The 20361-nt window shown below is 38.8% G+C and overlaps 1 protein-coding gene across 5 annotated transcripts; it reads left to right on the top strand.

Annotated features, from left to right (window-relative positions):
• Window positions 1-448: 448 nt before the first annotated feature.
• On the top strand, window positions 449-19781 carry cald1b (caldesmon 1b). 5 transcript variants are annotated; one of them, XR_011035266.1, is made up of 18 exons: window positions 6396-6554; window positions 6912-7005; window positions 8525-8650; window positions 9227-9521; window positions 9602-9643; window positions 9723-10517; window positions 10687-10722; window positions 10827-10894; window positions 11319-11565; window positions 11652-11777; window positions 12265-12308; window positions 12411-12489; window positions 13415-13546; window positions 13894-14037; window positions 15525-15596; window positions 15757-15775; window positions 17130-17166; window positions 18260-19781. XR_011035266.1 is itself a non-coding variant. In XM_068314147.1 (17 exons), the coding sequence occupies exons 2-17, from the start codon at window positions 6932-6934 to the stop codon at window positions 18274-18276; spliced, it is 2334 nt and encodes a 777-aa protein (XP_068170248.1). In that variant the 5' UTR covers window positions 449-481; window positions 6912-6931; the 3' UTR covers window positions 18277-19781. The 5 variants fall into 5 exon arrangements, 3 of the variants coding, with proteins under 3 accessions (XP_068170248.1, XP_068170247.1, XP_068170249.1); XR_011035267.1 differs by having other exon boundaries at window positions 18263-19781; XM_068314147.1 differs by lacking the exons at window positions 6396-6554; window positions 15757-15775 and adding an exon at window positions 449-481.
• The last annotated feature ends 580 nt before the right edge of the window (window positions 19782-20361 follow it).

Below are 20361 nucleotides of genomic sequence, written 5' to 3' on the forward strand. Positions count from 1 at the left end.
ACAGCCACCATAAGGCAATAATCTCTCAAAAACCCACAGCTCTGTGGCCATGATTCAGAGGCAGACTATCTCAGATGAAAACATGTAAATTTTTTGGATCTTAGTTTTATTAAAAAAAAAATAGACACTGTTGAAAAGTGGGGGGAAAAAAACCCTGGTTCTTTTCGTCCATACCAATACCTTCATTCTCAGTCATTTGAGCTGTTTGGTTAAATACAGTAAGTGGAAAATACTCTCAAATCTACACGATTCTCATTTCCAGATATGTGCTGGGGAAGATTCTGTTTTAGATATTATAGATTTTATCTCAGACATAATTAAATAGAAACTGATCATGTAAAGCAGAGGAATTAATGGAATTACATTGAGATGTGGTTTGAGTAGGCGGGGCTGAACGCCCCACGCTGTGCTTATAAACCTCTGTTTGCTCTCCCTCTGCTGACTTCCAGCATTAAAAAAGTCACTTTGGTTTGTCAGCCTGGTAAGTTTGATGATGATCATGTGTAACCTGTAGATAATGTGGGATGTTTCTTTATTGCATTTAGAGTGATTTTAGTGGAAGATTTTTGTGACTTGCTTGTAGTGATTTGTTGAGCGTTTAAACTGACGGATACTTAAGTTGTGCTTGTCTTCAAGCATCGACATCTGATGGGATATTTGATGAATGTATGGGCTGATGTACATTTAGCCAGATGATTTTGGATAAGAGATGTTCTGCAATTTGTCACATGGAAGTGACAAATGTCTTTTTTTCCATTCATGAAGTCATTGTAATGTGATGCATGTACATTTCTCTTTCCCCCTCTCTTTGAAGTTTTGCGCCTGTATCTGCTCTGTCCATCTCAGCATTTAATACTGTATTTGACATTGGCTTCTGTAACTCATACACTGAACAGACTTCTGGCTTTAGAGAAGCTGTTTGCGGTTGTTGACATGCCAAGTGAGACTCCTATTCCTTAGATGGTATTGAAGATAAAGGATACAACCACATGGGGTAGGAGTGTGTGATGTTACGAACGTGAACTTCTCTCTTTGGAGACTGGAAATGACTTTGGGTTTTGAGAGCATCCTCCCTCTTGTCTCGCTGAGATTGAAAAGATGCACATGTGCAGTAAAACAAGCAAAAGCATAAGAGGCTGACTTCAAGCCTGCCACAAATTCTACACACACAGCTTTTCAGCATCCATAAAAAATCTGTATCAAATTATTTTTATCCTAACATCAGTGTTGTCTGTAATAAGAAGGAGTAGGATCGGAGCAATCTCTTGACCATGATCACAGAGGACTTCCTAAATCATTTGAGTCATTAAATGGAAATGAATGAATTGGATCTTTGAAATAAGAAACAAATACAGGGGAGATTCAGCTGCTAATGTTTTATTCTGAGCACAAATGAGTCTCACTTTGAAGAGAGGAAAGCCCTTTAGTTCTGCAGATGGGACACATTAGAATAGAGGAGGAGGTTTTCCACATGAGCAATCTACAGGAGGGAGAGAAGAGAGCGTTAGCAGCTCTGACATTAATGTTGTTCATCAGTAATCAGTTTAACATCAAGTCTACTGAGACGTGAGCAAAACACAACATTTCTTTCATCGATGCAAGAGTGATACGTAGTCTAAATTACTCTGGTATTGACTTAAAAATTAGAATAATTCAGATTGGGATTTATTTGATTAAATTTCCAGCTACTTTTTGATTGAGAACCAAGCAGTCGCTGTCTGTTTTCCTTTGACAGCAGCCATGACTACTAGCCTTTCAGCCTCTGTATTTTTTTTCATTCCGGTAACACTATGGAAAAGTGATTAATAGCAATCATAATGGAAATAAGTTATTCTTGGATTACCACTTTGTATAGCAGCAGGTATTTTCTAGAATAAACCATGCTCATTGTCCATGGCCTTGCACTTTGCCAAGCATACACGCTACAACACTGCCTGTGTACTTCCTTAAAAGGAGGCCTAGTACACCATCTCAGCAGATGTGATGCAGAACAGGGAGTGCACATAACTGTATCTATTTCTATTAAGTGTCCAGTCCAGAAGGAAAGTACTCTTCAGTTCTAAAACATTTAATTCCACTTTCAACAATCAGTCAAATTTGACATCTTTATTAAAAGCAAGGAAGCAACAGTTACATATTTTCATGGAACACCTGTCGGTTAATAATGACGTCTTCATTGTGTTACTTCACTTATTAAGACAAAGAGCATTGAGTGGATATAGCCGAGTTGTGAGCAGGTGTGCTGTAAGGTGTTAGGATGCTATCTTGTCTCTTGGTTAGTTGATGTTTATCTGACACAAAATGACACACATTCCTTTTCAACCAAACTGTCCACAAACATTTTATCAGGCAGCAGAAGAAGGTCACCACTACAGCATAGTGTGGCTTGTAAACTGTGTGGAATTTGTATCCTGGTAAGGGACTTTTTCATCCACGACCATTTTTGGTCATGTATGGAAGTTAGCAGCTGGAGCTTCTTGATTGATTGCAAACACCTCTCAGGAAATGTTTACTCGCCCATTAGCCCATTGAACCACTTTCTGTATCTTTTCACATAAAGCATGTTTGATTTTTTTTGGAAAATTAGTTTATTTGAGGTTATGTGTTCCTTTCAATGCTAAATATTTCACAAGTCTTTGTATTGTATTAGATGGAACACACTCATGTTGCCCTGTGCACCACTTGTGCAACTATGCAGCTAAAATAGCTTAAAAGAGGTCTAAAATAAATGTTGGTGACAGAACCTATCGTATATTGCCAGATCATTGTAAATCATGCATTTGAAAGAATCCTTTCCAGAACATAAAACTGTCTTTTCTCATTTTTGATGTTTGATTAATACATTGGCACACAGTCCATTCTCAAGCCAGACAATATGCTAAATGGTGTGTGTTCACTTCTATGATAGGTAGAGACACAACCAGGATCGAGTGGCTGATGTAATTATGGAGATCTATTTGGAGGCTTTTGTTTTATTCCATTTCAAAAAATGATTAAACTTTTTAACCTCCAGTCAACCGCTTGAGGAATGCTTGAAGTAAACATCAGCTGACCTTAGGGGTCACAAATACTATAATTTAACCAGTTACAATTTTTCTAGGACTGTCCATCATTCACATGTAATATGAACTCCATTTGACTTCAATGAGCAGCATAAAATTAAAGAAATCTACATACACTACCTGAATATGCTTTAATTCATATCACTCTGAAGCATGCTGGCATCAGTATAGCTCTGGACTATTTCAACTGTCTAATCCTTGTGTAAAAATATATTGTTTTCTTTTTTTCCCGCTATAGCTGCAGCTCCTCCAAATACTCCAAATACTACATCAGCTCTAATATTCACTTATTTCTTTGTGCTTAAAGTTAAACTGCAAATAGAGCAGCATTATCTGCCAGAGGTAAGAGATAACATTCTTTCAACTAATGGTTAGTTTGGTGACAGCGATTGTGTCCTAAATTGTTCACATTTCGGAAATAAGCTTATTTACAATCTCGTTGCTTTTCTTGCAACCTGGTTGTTAATGGATGTTAATACCAGAGGGAGGTTAATGTGTTACCCATCTAGCTGCATGAGTGTGTGTTCATTCATTTTCAGCAAAGATACTTCCAGTGACACAGCTAAAGACCACAGGAAATGCAGGGACTGTGGAGATAAATAAAGACTAGTTCAGATATTATATTCACAGCCAGGTAGTGAGCGAGGGTTAATCATCTTATTGGCACTGGTTACATGTCGCCTCATGATGTTTTACGATGTTTAATGTGTTGAGAGTAGAGTGGTCATGAAGTATCAGTGCCCTCTGTGTAAATCACAAATGATTGTGGACAGCCATCATGTCGGAATGATTTGTGAACTCGCACCACTTGATGGAGAGAAAATAACAAGCCGTCCACACATAAACAATGAGATTCTAATCACGTCTGGCAGTTTAAAAGTTTGTCTGAACTAAAATGCCAACATAATCACTGCTTCATTCTGTGGGGAATTTTACATTTATGGGCGACAACAAATGTAATCCCTATAAATGACCTGCCTGGTGACTGATGGGACAGCTGGTTTGGATAGGTCCTAATTTATGGGTGCTTAGTGTGTTCATCCACATTGGTGAACAAAGTGGGGGGGTAAGAAGTCATTCACCTCTATCTAGTGGTGAGTTTTCCGATTTTGAGAATACAGAACTGTACCAGTCCTTCTGGACCAAAGCCAAACCAAACAGGCCTGGATCCCGAGTTTTCTTTTTCCTGCAGGTCAGTCAGTCTTTGCTGTTCCATAATGTCCATCATGCTACAGTTTCTGGCTCAAAAACAGACCAGTATTTATGGTGCTTAACCCGTTGAGTCTGGAACGAACCCTAAACCTGTCCACTCTTGATACACCACATTAAATAATGTTTAACATCCAGTGTTTGGTATCTTTCTTTTCCCAGCAAGTCACCTCTATGACTTGACAGTTATGTCTTCACTTTAACATACGACTGTATACAGACACACTGAGACCTAAAACATGCCATGTTAGTGTTTGGTTAAGTTTAGTGGAGGGGAATCCTGTGGTGGGACTCACACACAGGCCACACACCCTAACCTCAGCCTACTTTAAAGTTTATATATCTTCAAATAGCATCTTAAATTTTCTAAATCTAAATCAACCATGCAAAAAAAACAAAATTAGGGTTTAACTAAGTTTTCATTTCCAAATCAGACAGATATCAGAGTGGAATAAAGGTGCAACAGGCCTGGAATGAAAGATCTTCTAGACATCAATAATCTTTACACCGTGGTAGTTGTGTCATTACATGTTTATCTGTTCCTGTAGAAAATTATGGATTTTGATTAAATGATCCGGAGAGGAAGAGTAGACTATACCCCCAAGACCAATCCACTTGATTTAAGTGGTGATCAGTATCATCATCTCCACCCATCTACTTTTTTTTTAGGACTGTTTGCATTATGGGATGAGACACTTGAAATATTTTTGCAGCTTCTTGAACAATCCCAACAATGGTTGGAAAGACAAATACACAAAATCCTTCATCTATGACAGATTAAAGTCTGACCTGGATCCATGTCATATTCCAAACCTGATGATCCAGACTTCTTTTATACAGTGAGGATAGTGAACTGCCTTGGCCAAAGTTTGCAGTCTCAATTCTGTCCAGTTTGTACTGGGAGCTGTTTTTCAAATGACTGTTAATGACAACTATAGTTGTTTGAGGATTTATACATGTTCTGATAAAATGAGAAAAACACTGGTTTTAAGCAATTCTTAATACCATAAATTGAAATTTTAACAAGAGTCATTCAAAGAGTAACTACATGGAAAGGCTGTTTATTTAGGATCTTTTGCACATACTGGTTAGAAAGTGCTTTGCGGGTATATACTTTTCTTCCCTCTAGTCTTAAAATCCTTTAATGCTTGGAGTTTTTATTGACATCATCACCTCAGTTGAGGAGATTCATACAACAGTTTCATCCTTTTCCAGGGAGGTTTTTGATTATCTTGTTGCATCTCTAGAGAAGGAACTTAATCTGATACTGTTTGTGTCTGTATATGGTCTCAGCCATTGTAAAGGCTAAACTGTTATGTCCTCCTACTCCATCACATCTGCCTGGTTATCGATGAAGAGGACTAATGCGTGAGGTCAAGACGATACACGTTTCCCTCCATTGAAGACTCTTGCACATATGCTTCTGTTTTCAATCGTTCTGAAATAGACGGGAGATATATTTTCTTTAATATTTCATCCCTGAATCGAGCCATAAATATGGAGCATGCTTCCTGCAAAACATGCTCATCAATGTTCTTCATCAAGTACTTAAACAAAACAATTTTACTCACAGTTTTGTCACTGGCAGAATTTTTAACAATAGAGGAAATGAGTATTATCAGTATGTCCTATTCTTTGTAATTCTGTAACTCTTGTTTTATCTTATATGTCTCAGCAAAAAAGCCAAACTTACACTGTGGTGGTCCATCCATGTTTGAGAAGTAACTGTTTTTGAATGACTGACAAATTGAGGTGTGTGTGTGTTAATCTCGTCAGATGTGTGGAGAGAAGACTGCACTGACAGCGGTCTTACAGATGAATTAGAGTGTGAGCTGTGGGAACAGGTTGAAAGGGCTTCAGAAGACTACAGAGTTGGAGGAGATCGAGGGTAGTGGGTATACTTCAAGAGGGATGAAATTACTTGATGGGGAAGTCAGGATTAATTAAAACACTGATGCTTTTGTCAAGAAGTAAACACATAAGACAATCATGAAGATAAACTAGACAAGAGAAACGGCTTGAGAACAGGGAGGGGAAAATGAGACGGAAGGAGAGAACAGCAGTCATTCCGAGGAGGAGGGAGATGTTAGGAGAGGGAGAGAGAGAGAGAGAGAGGGGAGGACAGAGGCAGGCTTTGCCTTTTCTGGTAGTTAAAGTCAGTGAAAGAACAAGAAGAAATTCTTTGTGCTGCAGAACAGCTGAGACATAAACCAGACTGTAGAAGTTGATATATGAAGAGAAGGGACTCTGCTGTTCATGGACTAAACATCAGCTACTGTTAAGGTACTGTAAACCAACAGGAATGGAGTTCTTGATGTTTCTATGCATGTCATGATGCTGTCGTGGGTGGTCCTTTCCACTTTGATATATTGCTGATCTAAAGCCATATAAATTGCTTTTTAAATTGCATTCACCTGTTATCTTTTCTGCTTACATTGTTTCATGATGCACATCACTGGATAATTAACACAGTGACAAAGTGAGAATCATCCTTTCTTATCTGGATCTATCTGTGTTGTAAAAAAATGTCCCATGTGATGCAGTGTAAAAAAGATTTTTCAAGCACGTTTCTGAGGCTAATTGACATGCGACAGACGAATTGGACTGAAAATGATTTGATATCGCAATTGTGTCTTTTAGTGAGAAACTTTCTAGACGACATGGACGATGATTTTGAGCGCCGCATGGAGCTGAGGAGGCAGAGGAGGGAACAGATGCGCCTCGAAGCTCAAGGGTGAGTGAAACGTCTAAGATCAAAACACCCGGACATCAATCCACTCTTAGGAACCACATGTGCTGTTTCCGGTAATTACACTTCAATCTACAAGCCTACGGTGCTGTGTGGAAAAAAAAACAAAACACGTCTGTTTCTAAAGCAGAACACTGTTTATATTAACATAATGGGTTCCAAATTTTTCACTTCCCATTTCTAATTATTTTTTAGATTAATTTAATTTCCAGAAGTCATTTCCCAACCTCACCTTAGAGGTTGTTCAGACAAAGTCTGTGGAAATTTCCCCCACTGAGGGACTAATAAAGGCTTAACTTATCTTATGTTCTAAACAGAGACACTCAGTAATTTAGACGTACTGCATCTTATGACATTATAAAACAAAAATGAAAATGGTCTAGGGGGACATAAGTTGTATGGGAATGCAGGAATACTCCACTTGAACTGGAATATTTAAAAAAGTTGGCTAAATAAACTCCAATCTCAGTCAAAATGATCACCACATCAGCGTCATTAAACTTTTCATTAAATTTGTTGATATGCCTATCCCATGGAAGGGATAGCCGTATCAAAAACTGATGTAATACAGAATGCTTTTCATTATTAGATTTCCTGAAAACAAATATAGGATATAATCAGCACATTTTTTAATGGGTGGTACTGTGTCACATCTTAACACAGTATATGGGGGTTTTTTTTCTACTTTAAAAGTCAGTAGCTGTTATATCAGATGTCCGATCAGAGCCAAACTGGAAAAGCAGCACATTCCTAACCATTTTCTCACAGGCCTGCAGCCAGCTCTGCCAGTAGCACCAACCCAGACTCTCAGCAGTCAGTGGAGCCAAAGGAAATGCTGCAGATGCTGGAATGTTTCGACTGCCACTTTTGTTTCAGCATTCCCAATCTTTATGAGTCTAAGATGTCAGCTCATTAGTTTCTCTTGTTATCCAATAAACTGTCAGCATATTTCCCTTAATTTGTTTCGTTTCTTGACCCACCGTGTTGGTTGTCCAGAAATATAACCAAGGTTTTGTACAGCGCTCTCAAACTTGCTGATACTTTTGGACGAACTTGCATGAAACAGAATTATCCCTTCAAAGTTTTATCTGGACAAACCAGGCCCACCGGTGGATTTTTGTGGTTTCCATCAGCTCATCCTCTCACACATCTGTAAGGCATTGTGCAGCAGAATCAGGAACAGCAGAGGGAGAATATACCCAATGAGGTTTCCACACCATCCCCGGTACATCCACACAATCCTACCGTGGATATATTCAGGATGGTTTCTTCATCTTCCTCTTTCTCATCATGTTGTTTTCGCTGACAGCACTTCTACTGGATCATTCCTTATTCCTCAGTTTCTCAAATGTCTCTACACGCCAGGTCTATCGGGTGTTCTTTATATCAGAACTATAAGGGATGTTTAAAGTTTTTTAAGCCATAGCGGTATTAGAATCTGAATGTCAATAACATTTTCCTTTGTGATGACGGATACCGTTTCTTTGTCTTTGTGATACCCCAGTGTGGGTTACGCTAATGATGATGATGATGAGGAGGCCAAGGAGCGGAGAAGACAAGCAAGGGAGGAGAGGAAGAAGATGAGGGAAGCAGAGGAGGCTGGGACTGCAGACGTGATTGACACTAACAGGTTGGATGAAAATAATAAATGAGTATCGGTGTTTTGGGAAAAACCAGGAAACCAGGAAAAGACAAGATTCAGTAATTAGCTGGACAGTCCAGAGGTGTAGCTTGGCTAGTAATCTGGCTGGATTTACAGTATTCTATTCCCACTACATGATAATCCTCAAGCCTCTAGGATTCCCTGGACTAGAAAAAGAATCAAACTACATCGTGGCTATGCAGCTTATGTCGGTGGTAGTGTTGCTGATTAGCCCGTCATACATGTAGGTACATTTGTATTTAAACTGCAAATATATCCCCCTGTCTCTGGAAAACTCCTGCATACAAACTGCTGCCTACTAATTCACCACAGCATCCATCCGTAGGCCCAGTTTGAGGTTCAAGTTCAAGATTTCAAGTTCAAAATTTTTGCTCGTCACTGCCATTTCTGGGTAAAATAATTTCTAGTGAGTGATGTGGTCAAAATCTGGACACAAACCTCTAACTATGTTCTGTTGTGTTAAATTTAAAAAAATTTGGACAGTGATTTCGAGATTCAACTTTGATCAGACTTGCATTTTGTGTGTATTTCATGTCCTTACAGCATGACGGAGTCCTCCACCACGATCAGCGCCGAAGATGATCAAGCTTTGCTCGACCGCCTCGCCAAAAGAGAAGAACGCAGGCAGAAGAGAATGAAGGAGGCTGTGGAGAGGCAGAAGGAATTAGATGCCATGAACGGCACCACCAATGGGACCGAGGAAGAACAGTCCTCCATCAGCACCAACAGACAGGAAGATAAAGAGGAAGAGGAGGAGAAACCAGCCAAAGAGGAGGTGGTAGACACAGATGCAGACCCCTTGAGGAAAGAAGAAGAGGAAGAGAAGGAAGATGAGAAGGTAAGGGGAATGTCTGATGCTGTGTAGAAGACTTGAGTGAGACTTTGCTCTATTGTTCATGTTTTCTTTTTTCTTGACAGGAATCTGCCGAGGAATCAAGAACAGTGAGCACAACAAAAGAGGTTTTCTGTTATTTTACTTGTTCTACTAACTTTACTTTAATGCATCACTGGTACAAAACAAATGTCAATTATTTTGTAGGAGGAAACTAAGGAGAAGATTTCAGCAGCAGAAGATGTGGAGCAACCTGATTTAGGAATAAATGATGCCAAAGAGGAAACTGTTCCTGATGTTGACAAGGATGAAGAAGAAAAGAAGATGAATGAAGAGGAGGAAAGACAGCAAAAAGAAAGAGGAGAAAAGCTGAGGATGGAAGAGGAAGAAAAACAAAAACAAGAAATAGAGGAGAAGTTAAGGATGGAGGAAGAAGAAGAAAGGCAGAAAGAAATAGAAAAATTGAGGTTGGAAGAAGAAGAAAAGCAGAAAAAGGAAATGGAGGAGAAGCTCAAGAAGGAAGAAGAAGAAAGACAGCAAATGGAGGAAAAGGAAATGAAGAAACGAGAAGAAGAAGAAAAACAACAAAAAGAAATGGAAGAGAGGATGAAAAAGGAAAAAGTAGAAAAAGAGAAAAATGAAATGGAGGAAAAAATGAAGAAAGAAGAAGAGGAGAAACAGAAACGGGAGATGGAAGAGAGACAGAAAAAAGAAGAAGAGGAAAAGCGCAAGAAGGAGCTTGAAAAGAAGAGGAAAGAAGAGGAGGAAAAACTCCGAAAGGAAATGGAAGAAAAGAAGAAAAAAGAGGAGGAACAAAAGCAAAAGAAGAAAGAGCTGGAGGAAAAGAAGAAGAAAGAAGAGGAAGAGAGACGAAAAAAGGAACTAGAAGAAAAGAAAAAGGAGGAGGAGGAAAAGCGAAAAAAAGAGGCTGAGGAGAAGAAGAAACAAGAAGATGACAAGCGCAAAAAGAGAGAGATGGAAGAGAATAAGAAGAAAGAGGAGGTATCGTGATTTGGCATTTTGACCATAAGCTAAGGATGTTGCTGATCAGGGATTTTCTTTCAAATCATTCATTGATTCCATAGTAATGCTCATGTATGATAAAGGTTTCTTTTGCATATATACATACAGCTGTCAATACTTTCCCTCCATTTCTGTCTTTTATTTAAAGGAAGAGAAGCCGAGGAGATTTGGTTTGAAAGAAAAGGTAAGCTGAAGCCTTTCAGAAATAAAGTAATGCATTTGTTTCTAATGTGGAAAATACAAGTGGAAATGGAGATGATGTCTAACGCTGTTTCCTCTGTTCACAAGAATGAGCCAACCAAACAGGGCGGAGCATTCATCGAGAATAAACTTAAGAAAATAGAAAAGACATCAAGGTACAGTTGGAAAATGTCATATAAAGTCTCAACAATACTCTGGTTGGAACTTGCTCATAATTGCTGTTATTTAAAGGCACTGAGTTATAGACAGTCTTGCTTGTGTGTGTGTGTGTGTGTGTGTGTGTGTGTATGTGTGTGCATGCTTGTGTGTGTTTAAAGCTATTGTAGCTACGTGGCTCTATGGAATGCAATCAGTTGAGATTAAATAAACTATCTCAAAAATTTTGTTGAGATTGCCATGAAATGTATTAAAAACATTCATGGTCCCCAGAGGACAATAATTGAAGAGGGGGAACTAAACTAAAAGCAGGAACGTTCCCACAAGCCTTAGCTGTACTCTGTTGAGTTGTAATTACAGTGTTAATGCATAGATTTGCTAAAATATGAACATGTTAATAAATACTTGTGTCCTGGTGAGCAGGGACAACGCTCCTTCCACCAAGGCAGAAGAAGCAGAGCGACGGGAGGCCGAGCGAAAGCTGCAAGAACTGAAGCGTCGACGAAACGATGCCGAAAGCGAGGAGCTTGAGAAGATGAAGCTGAAGCAGCAGGACGCAGAGGCTGAGCTGGAAGAGCTGAAGAAGAAGAGAGAGGACAGGAAAAAAATCATGGAGGAGGAAGAAAGGCAGAGAAAACAGGAGCTGGAAGAGAAGAAGGCCAGGGAACAAGTGAGTTCTTGTAAGAAGAGGAAGTTATACAGCACAACAGGCCTGTGGCTGTGATTACAGCAACTAAATAATGGAGTTTGTTATAGGAGGAAAGGAAAAAGATGAGGGAGGAGATAGAGAAAAGGAGGGCAGAGGCTGCCGAGAGGAAGAAGCAGAAGGAGGAAGAGTCGTCAAAGCCAGCTTTTGCTATCAGTCCCAAAGGTTCATCAAAGGTGGGTTTTGACTCACTTGATTTCCAGTCAAGTCGCTGCTGCCAGTTAAGTAAAAATGTTTAAAGTGATAAATAATTCACCATAAATAGTTCAGAACATAAATTCAGTAAAACCTCAATTTGCTTTTGTAGGTTGTAGTTTGAACAGATAAAACATGTTTGTTACATCTGTTGAGGTGATTGACTTTAGCAATATGCTGTACTCAGTGTGTGTGTGTGTGTGTGTGTGTGTGTGTGTGTGTGTGTGTGTGTGTGTGTGTGTGTGTGTGTGTGTGTGTGTGTGTGTGTGTGTCAGATGTTTGGTTCAGCAGCAACCCACACATCATCCAAATACAAACATATCTCTGCAGGAACGGATTGGTCTGACTCTCGAGGAGGTCATAGTAGACACTAGGAAGAAGTTAGGACAGCTTGATCGTGTCTGAACTGATTTGTGTGTGTGAATGAGAAGCTGAGTTATAACTTCAAAATTCTGCTTCTACATTCAGATTGGGGAAAAGGCAGAATTCTTAAACAAATCAGCCCAGAAAAGGTGAGAAATTACAGATATTTTAAAGTAAAAAGATGAAAATGAATCAGTTAGTCTTATGTTAGGGACTCATGCTAATATCTGATGTGTTGTTCATCCACTCAGCACCGTGCCAAGAGTGTCTCACACCCCAATTGTCTCCAAGATAGGCAACAGAATGGACCAGTATGCCTCTGCCATCCAGGTGAGATTCAGCAATATTATTCATCATCTTTACCTGAACATCTACTGAAACTGAAAATACTCATGTACAGTACATGTAGCAGTCCTAAAATTAAAAACATTAAAAATTACTATTATTAAAATACTAGAATTTTTGTATGTTCAAGACTTTACTGTAAGAGGTTAGTGGAGTTAGTTTTAGCCACTAGTTTGAAGGTAAACGGACGAACGGGGACACAAGTCAGTGTCAACTGTAGCCCTGTAGGGTGGTAAGGAGGTGAAGAAAAAGATCCAAGCAGTGTGGAATGGGTGGAGGAAAGTGTCGGGTGTCTGATGTGACAGAATGAAGGGGAAGGTTTATAATACAGTGGTATGGACAGACATGATGAATAGATTAGAGACAGTGGTGAGGACAATCATGATGGACGGATTAGAGACAGTGGTGAGGACAATCATGATGGACGGATTAGAGACAGTGGTGAGGACAATCATGATGGACGGATTAGAGACAGTGCCACTGAAAAGAAAACAAGAAGTCAAGCTGGAGGTTGAGGAAATGAAGGCGTTGACTTTCTCTCTAGGAGTGATCAGGTTGGATTGGATCAGAAATGAGTTCATCAGAGGAACAGCCAAGGTGAGATGTTTTGCAGACAAACGTAGAGAGAGCAAACTTCAGTGGTTTTGACATGTCCAGAGGGCAGATTTTCAGTATATTGATAAATGGGCTTTGAGGATGGAGCTGCCAGGCAAGATGGCAAAAGGAAGAGCAAAGAGAAGGTAGATGGATGTAGTGAGGGAAGACACGAGGGCAGTTGATGTTGGAGGATGATGATGCGGAAAATAGGCTAACATGGAAAAGGATGACAATCTATGGTGACCCCTGATGGGTAAGCTGACAGTTAGTTATTCTGGTGTCCCATTTAAAACTTCATTCTTTGTTTCTACAGGGAAATAAAGAAGTAAAATCCCCCAAGTCTGCAGTGGCAGATATTCCTACAGGAGGCACACGCAGCATCAAGAACATGTGGGAGAAAGGCAACATTGGCAGCCCCTCTGAAAGTCCAGCCCCTGCCAACAAGGTGAGAGAAATAAAGAAATAAAGATTTTTTTTAATTTTTGCAAAAACACCTTAATCACATTCAAAACTTTTACAATTTTACATTAGATGAAAGCACTAAAGTGCTTCAAAAACACTAAAAACCAATAAATAAAAGGAAATACAATTTAAAAATTAGTGCATTATATCAGGAAGTTTGCAAAAGTGAGTTGATCATCAACTAAAGTGCACAGGACATTTTTGTGACACCAGATGTTCCTAAAGTTATTTAGGTCTTTTGTCATTTTATAAAAATGAAATTGTAGTTTTAAGTGACATCGGATGTTACAGCAAAGAAGGAAAGAAAGAATGAAATGTTTTTTTTCCCAGGATTTGGCCAGCATCAAAGGAGGTGTGACTGGACGTGTCAACAAGTGGATGGCAAAGCCTGCAGAGGAGGAGAGGACAGCAGCACCAGCACCAGCACCAGCACCAGCAGCACCAGCACCAGCACCAGCACCAGCAAAGCCAGCAGTAAGGCCTTGATAAGCACTCTACTGTAAATAACACACAACATCATATCAGTAATCCCTTGATATTCTGTACTTGCTAATTTTCTCATTTGCACGTCAGCATGCCGGTCTTTTATTTGGCCGAGCTCCCAAGACTCAAAAGGATTCTGTCTAGTCTGTAGTGACACCACATGGACAGTTTGCAAGCACAGCTCCAGAACCTTCTGTGTATTTTTCACTGCTGCTCAAAGTTTTTTTCGTCTCTAAAGGACTGAGTAGAAGAAGAAAATTATTCTCATTGTTATCTGTAACAGTCAAACCACAAATCAATGATTTGTCAAGTTTGATAATGATATGTTTCAGGAGTCTATGTAGGTATTTGAAGACTAACTGCAGTCCAGAAACATGCAGTATCAATTTTGATTGATGAGCTAAAACATATTTATACACTATTTCAATCTTCTTCCCTTTGGTCACTCAGATAGGCATCATGATCACATTTTAATTTAGTTATCGTACGGTGCCAGTGGGGTGAGACAATTTTTTAATAGGTACCTTCAAGACACTTTGTCCTTTTCTTAAAGTAGATCACCTCCTGCTAATCCTACCAGGCCTTCTGGAGACATTACAGTATGTCCCCTTTCAATAGCATCGCTGGCCAACGTGTGACATTGTTCTGAACGGAAATTTACGAGTGACAAGTTTTGCATGTCACATGTCTTGGCTGGAAGAGCAGTTATAGACCTTCGTTTTACTTATGCTGTGACACCATATGATGGGATTAACATGTAGAGCAACTTCATGCATGATTATATCCCTCTGCTTCTTTGTTGTTCTGTGTGTTGACTGTACTTGATTTTATGCTGCTTTCTTTCTTCTTACGCTCCTTTCATCAGCTGTCCTGACTCAAACTTTCCACTCGTCAAACTGGTAAAGGAATGAATTTGCTTATAATATTATATAATATTCTGAAGAAATAAAAAAGGATGCACCAGAAGAAAGTAATCAAGTACAAAAGCTCTAGCATTGTACTGAAGTACTTGAGCATTTTTTGTATCTGTATTAATTATTTTATTCCACGTTATTTTGGAGTTTGTTTGTTTTTTTAACTTTTTTTTTCTCCACTACACTATTCTAATGTACTCTAATGATTTTTTTGACAAAAATCAGAGGTAAAGATAAATATTTGAATAAATATTTGAAATTAAGTTGTTTTACTCTGAACTTTTTTCTCTCTCGTCTTCTCTCTATACTTCTCCCATTTTATTATTTATTGTTAATCCAAAAAAAAAGAAGAAGATTTTTTCCTGCTTGGAGAGCAAATTCTATACTTTTAATGGTATTCATATTATAATGTATTAATAAAGATTAAAGCTATCTAGTAACAAGGATAAAAAAAAGTTAAAAGTAGCTCAGAATTCTCAACATGAGACTGTGGCTGAGTATTTTAATGCTGCTATGCAGTTTCTGTCACGGCTGTGTTGTCATGGTTGATTTTATTTGTCGCAGGATGTGAAGCCGAGTGAAATTGGTAGCAAACGCGGAATGTGGGAAGCCAAGAAAGGGTCTGCACCTGTCAAGGTAAAACACACACACACACACACACACACACACACACACACACACACACACACACACACACACACACACACACACACACACACACACACACACCTCTACGGTGATGTAAATGTTATAATGCACTGAAATTGACTCGTTTCTGTTTGTTTGTTTCATTCAGTAATAAACAGGTGAAAGAGGTAATTTGTGGATCTGTGTGCAGCAACACTCAAAGCACATTGCATTAGCAGAACGATTGATCTTTGTGGTGTTCACGCTGTTTTCATCGTTTCAGCACATCTATGATTCGGATCAGTGTTGCCAGAGTGACCTTTTTCAAAAAGTTTTATTTAAATTGGACATTTTAAAATTGTTTTTGGTACGTTTTATGAGATTAAGATGCTTCTACTACATCTGCCCATCCTCTCTCAGGCTGTATGAGATTTACAGTGTGTTTAGCTCAGTTGTTTCAGTACACCTTGACAGATAAAATAGTTTGATTTCACTCTGGAAACACTGTCAATGTTGTTTGCTTCAGTTCAGTCTTTGCAGAGCTAAAAACAGGAATTCATCTGAAGTCTATGCACTGGGGTTACCAGGAACTATAAAAGGCTGGAGGTGAGGGTGAAGGTGGGAAAAGTCTCTTTTGACAGTTGGTATAACAGAAGAAAACCACCATTAATGAAACATTTATCAAAAATAACTATGAAATAAAAATCAAACTAATAAAGATTCAGATGGGATTCATAGGTGACCAGGAATAGGTTTCATGGTCTCGTTGTATGGTGGTGAAACTACTGAGGGACTTTTCTTTTGATGCGATAACTAAAAAAGAGCAGATGATTTGCATTGGCAGTCAGTTTATGATCTATGTTGGTCTTTCAGTTGTTGGAGGGGGGAGTCAAGGGGGGGGGGGCAAGTCAGCCCCTTCACCACAGAAATAATTTCCACACAGTTCCTAACATCTCATTAGTCTGAAGCCATTAATTTCTTTTAAATCAAAATCTTTGAGTTGCCTGAACTGAAATTAAATAACTTTTATGTGCTGAAGACGTTGGCTGCCTTTGGTTGGATTTTTTTTATCACTTATTGCCCCTGTACTATAATATAGAGTAAAAATTATTCTACATGCCGCCATTAGTTTTCACTGGTTTTGATGACAAACATAAAACTTTGGTTCAAATTATTCTTCTATCAATGACGGTGATCTATATAGCATTGAATCTTTTGGCTGCACAGTGCACAGCTGCTTCATGCTAAGACATTGGCATTGCAGAGAGGATATAACACATTATTGTCTTTAATAAGATTTAAAAAAGAAATTCTATGTGTATGAGAGAGACGGTAGCCCATTTTTAAGGCTATGAGCACATTTTCCCAGCATGTTTGCTAAAATAAATATTTCATCACTCCAACCTCTCTTGGTCCAAGATCCACAGATGAGGTTAATAATGATTTAAAATACAATATTACAATCTATGTTAGCTTCATTCATCCTTATTTATTCTTCTCACCTTCCTTTATTTCATCTTTTCCTCCTTATCTTTTTTGCAGGTGGCAGTAGGAGGCAAGAGCAAGTTTGCTACGAATGGTAAGTTTGGACATAACCAAATACATTTTATCATTTATTTAAAAGTTACTCTGAAACGATATACATATAGATCTTGTAGTCAGTTTGCTTAGCTTTGAATAAAACTTGAAACTACGGAATATAGTTTCACATACATAGAAGCTTCTTCTTTGTAGGTGTTCATACTTCATGAAAAAACAAAGTTTATCGAAGCAAAGTTTAAATGTAGTGTGTCTGTCCTTCAAAACATTTCCTAGGGGGGGTAGACCTTCACTGATTTATTGCTCCCTGTGTTCTCATAACCGCTGGAACTTGCCAAACGTTCTTTGCGCCAGACAAGCTGTTCACTGTAAATCAAATCTGCTGTTGAAAATCTTGGGCACAGTCTCAGCTCTTTAGCACTATGGTCTATATTTAAAAAAAACCCTCACCCTGACCTTTTTTCCTGGTATAAAGATCCTTACTGACTCCTGTCGTCTCTTTGCAGTCCACCGCTCACGCTGTGGCATCTGGGTTGTCCAATGCCACGCAGCGTGCCAGCGAGATGTTAAGCATTCCAGAGTGCAGCTGCTTGATTGTCACATTACAATTGGCTGCTAGGCAGGATTACTAACTGTTTAAGCAGCAGATCAGACCTGATCACCGGGCTTATTCACTCAGTGGCAAAGATAAAGAGCTAACGTGTCCCTGCAGTCCAGAGGGACGGCTCAAATTTGCACTAATCCTGAACAAAAAACATTAAACATTTGCTGATGATAGCTGAGTAAAGCTGTCTTTCACCTCCTGAAGCTTGAGCCAAAGCATAAACAATAGGAACAGAACAGGACTTGAGTTCCACCTTCGATCCTAAATAGCAGGCTTCGTTTGTGACCTCACTGCTACCTCATCAGAAATAGACCACTGTGGTATGAAACAAAGGGCAAATGACACTGACTTTGACTGCAGGGTTCTTATTCTGGTCTCCATACAAACATGCACACACAGCGGTATAGATGTAAAGCTTTGACTAGCAGGGACTTGTCTTATTTAGCACATAATAAAATTTTTATGTACATTTAATTGATGGATGCATCGACTCATAAATCTTTTATGTCTCTCTCTTTCTCTCCATTAGCAGGTGTGCGACCCTAAACATATTTAAATGAAGGCTTAAAGTGACCAATCACAAGGCTCTGCTACTGTATCCGCATCCATCTCCTTTCAACATATTTGTATTTCCCACATCATGATGCCCGGGGTCGTGAAATGAAAGGATTCTAGCATCAAAGTCTTGCCGGCGATATTTTTCATGTGTAACTTTTTCATCATCCCCACCTGCATGAGAGTGACATCCTTAGGCTTTAAGGGCTAAGCACCACATGTTAAGGCTTCATAGATAATGGATTAAGTCAAGTATGTCTGTCTAATCAAGGTCAGCTCCTACAATTTTACATGGCTGTCAAGATCCTTACAGTTGCATTGCTTTCCAGCTACTCTCACATGTCTGTTCTTGAGATGTCACAAAGCTTATACACAATAATAAGCATTTGTGGGTTTTTTATGCCATATACATTCACTGCTTTTTGGTATACAATTCATTATTTTGACTCAATATCTGAGCAATGTCATTAGTTGCTGCCACTTTGTCTTTTAGAAAGGGTTAGTAATGGCCTCATTAACGCTAAATAAATTTATTTTGGGATATTAGTGTTGTGGCTTAAGAACTGCAATGTTATGTCTGTTGGCACACATTTCTGGACCAGACTAAAATTTATAAAGGATAAGATAAGATAAGATGCTGTTTTTTCTAATCCTGACTTTTTATAAAGCATCAACTTGGTTTGAGTAAAAAGTCTTAGTATAGTAGAATAGATTGCTGTGTGAATGTAATACACCTGTAAAATGAGCAGAAGGTCTCTGGAAATCCCCTGACTTGACTTTTAGCATCATCACCTACAAATTTATTATTTCTCAAATACTTTATGACTAAATATAGCTGCTGCAAAAAATACATTCTATTAATATCAGCTGTCAGTATCATTTATTAGCTTAATAACATACCTATTTAAATGGCATCAAAATTAACTAAAATATAATTGTAGAAATTTATGAATTAAAATAAGTCATTATTGAATCATTATTGACTTATTAGGACTGAAGACTTGAAATTGAAACCCTATATGAACTCTTTATAAAGGGTGCTATTATAAAGCAGCTTGTATAAATTAATCAACTGAGACCAGAAGATAATATCAGTGGAATATAGTGCAGCCAGAGTACAAGAAGTCTAAACCACACATGGACCTGAAACCACGTGGATCTGTTCTTATGTAATATAAGCAGCAATTACGTCTATGAGGAGGTGTGTGAGTGACGACGCACTGCAATTCCAAATGACCAAATGCAATTCCATTTCACTAGCAGTCTAAGTCTTACTTGTGAATGATGAGTTTACATGTTACTAACATGCATTGCAAGAGCAATTATGATTTATGTGCACTCTGTTTTAACAATGCCTGTAATTACCTTTAAATTATATCCTGGTCCACATTGGTTTATTTCTGCCAAAATATGTTGTGAGTCTATCGTTGCTTTGTTTGAATGTTTGGGATTATAATTTGTTATTTTGCTCCAGCAATAATAAAAAAGAAAAATTGAAAAAACCTTGTGCTGTGGTTTTGATTATAGCTGTTGTGTGGTTTTGCTGCTTCCTCCTAACACATGAAATTATGATGTGCTGACACATGAGTGGCTGACGAAAGCTTGAATGGATGTGATGTATGACATTTTACCAGGGCAGGCACATACCTGCAAAACGTGTGCGTGTGTGTGTGTGTGTGTGTGTGTGTGTGTGTGTGTGTGTGTGTGTGTGTGTGTGTGTGTGTGTGTGTGTGTGTGTGTGTGTGTGTGTGTGTGTGTGTGTGTGTGTGTGTGTGTGTGTGTGTGTGTGTGTGTGTGTGTGTGTGTGAGCTCCAGCTGTCGGAGCAGCCATAGGGCCCTGCAGTCACATGAGTGAGAAGGCTGGACTATGTATCCTTGATACCCAACATGTTTGTGAAGATCAAGGAGCTGAAGTTTGCTGCTCATTTCTGAGCTCCTTCTGTCTGGGTCACAGGTAAGGACTCTCTTATGCCATTACTGCAAATTAAAAACACTACTTTATTTAGTCCTTATAAAAAAATAAGGTTATATCTGCCTGGCACCTGATTAGGTCAAGCTCATATTTTCATAGTGGTT

Source organism: Antennarius striatus, chromosome 4, assembly GCF_040054535.1.
Source record: "Antennarius striatus isolate MH-2024 chromosome 4, ASM4005453v1, whole genome shotgun sequence".
In the NCBI taxonomy this organism is placed as follows: Eukaryota; Metazoa; Chordata; class Actinopteri; order Lophiiformes; family Antennariidae; genus Antennarius; species Antennarius striatus.

Excerpts from the sequence above, each read along its gene's own strand:
- cald1b (XM_068314147.1), top strand. The coding sequence starts at position 6,932 with ATGGACGATGATTTTGAGCGCCGCATGGAGCTGAGGAGGCAGAGGAGG. Across the intron at positions 8,651-9,226 it reads GACGTGATTGACACTAACAG|CATGACGGAGTCCTCCACCA; the intron begins GTTGGATGAAAA and ends ATGTCCTTACAG. Across the intron at positions 10,895-11,318 it reads AAAATAGAAAAGACATCAAG|GGACAACGCTCCTTCCACCA; the intron begins GTACAGTTGGAA and ends CCTGGTGAGCAG.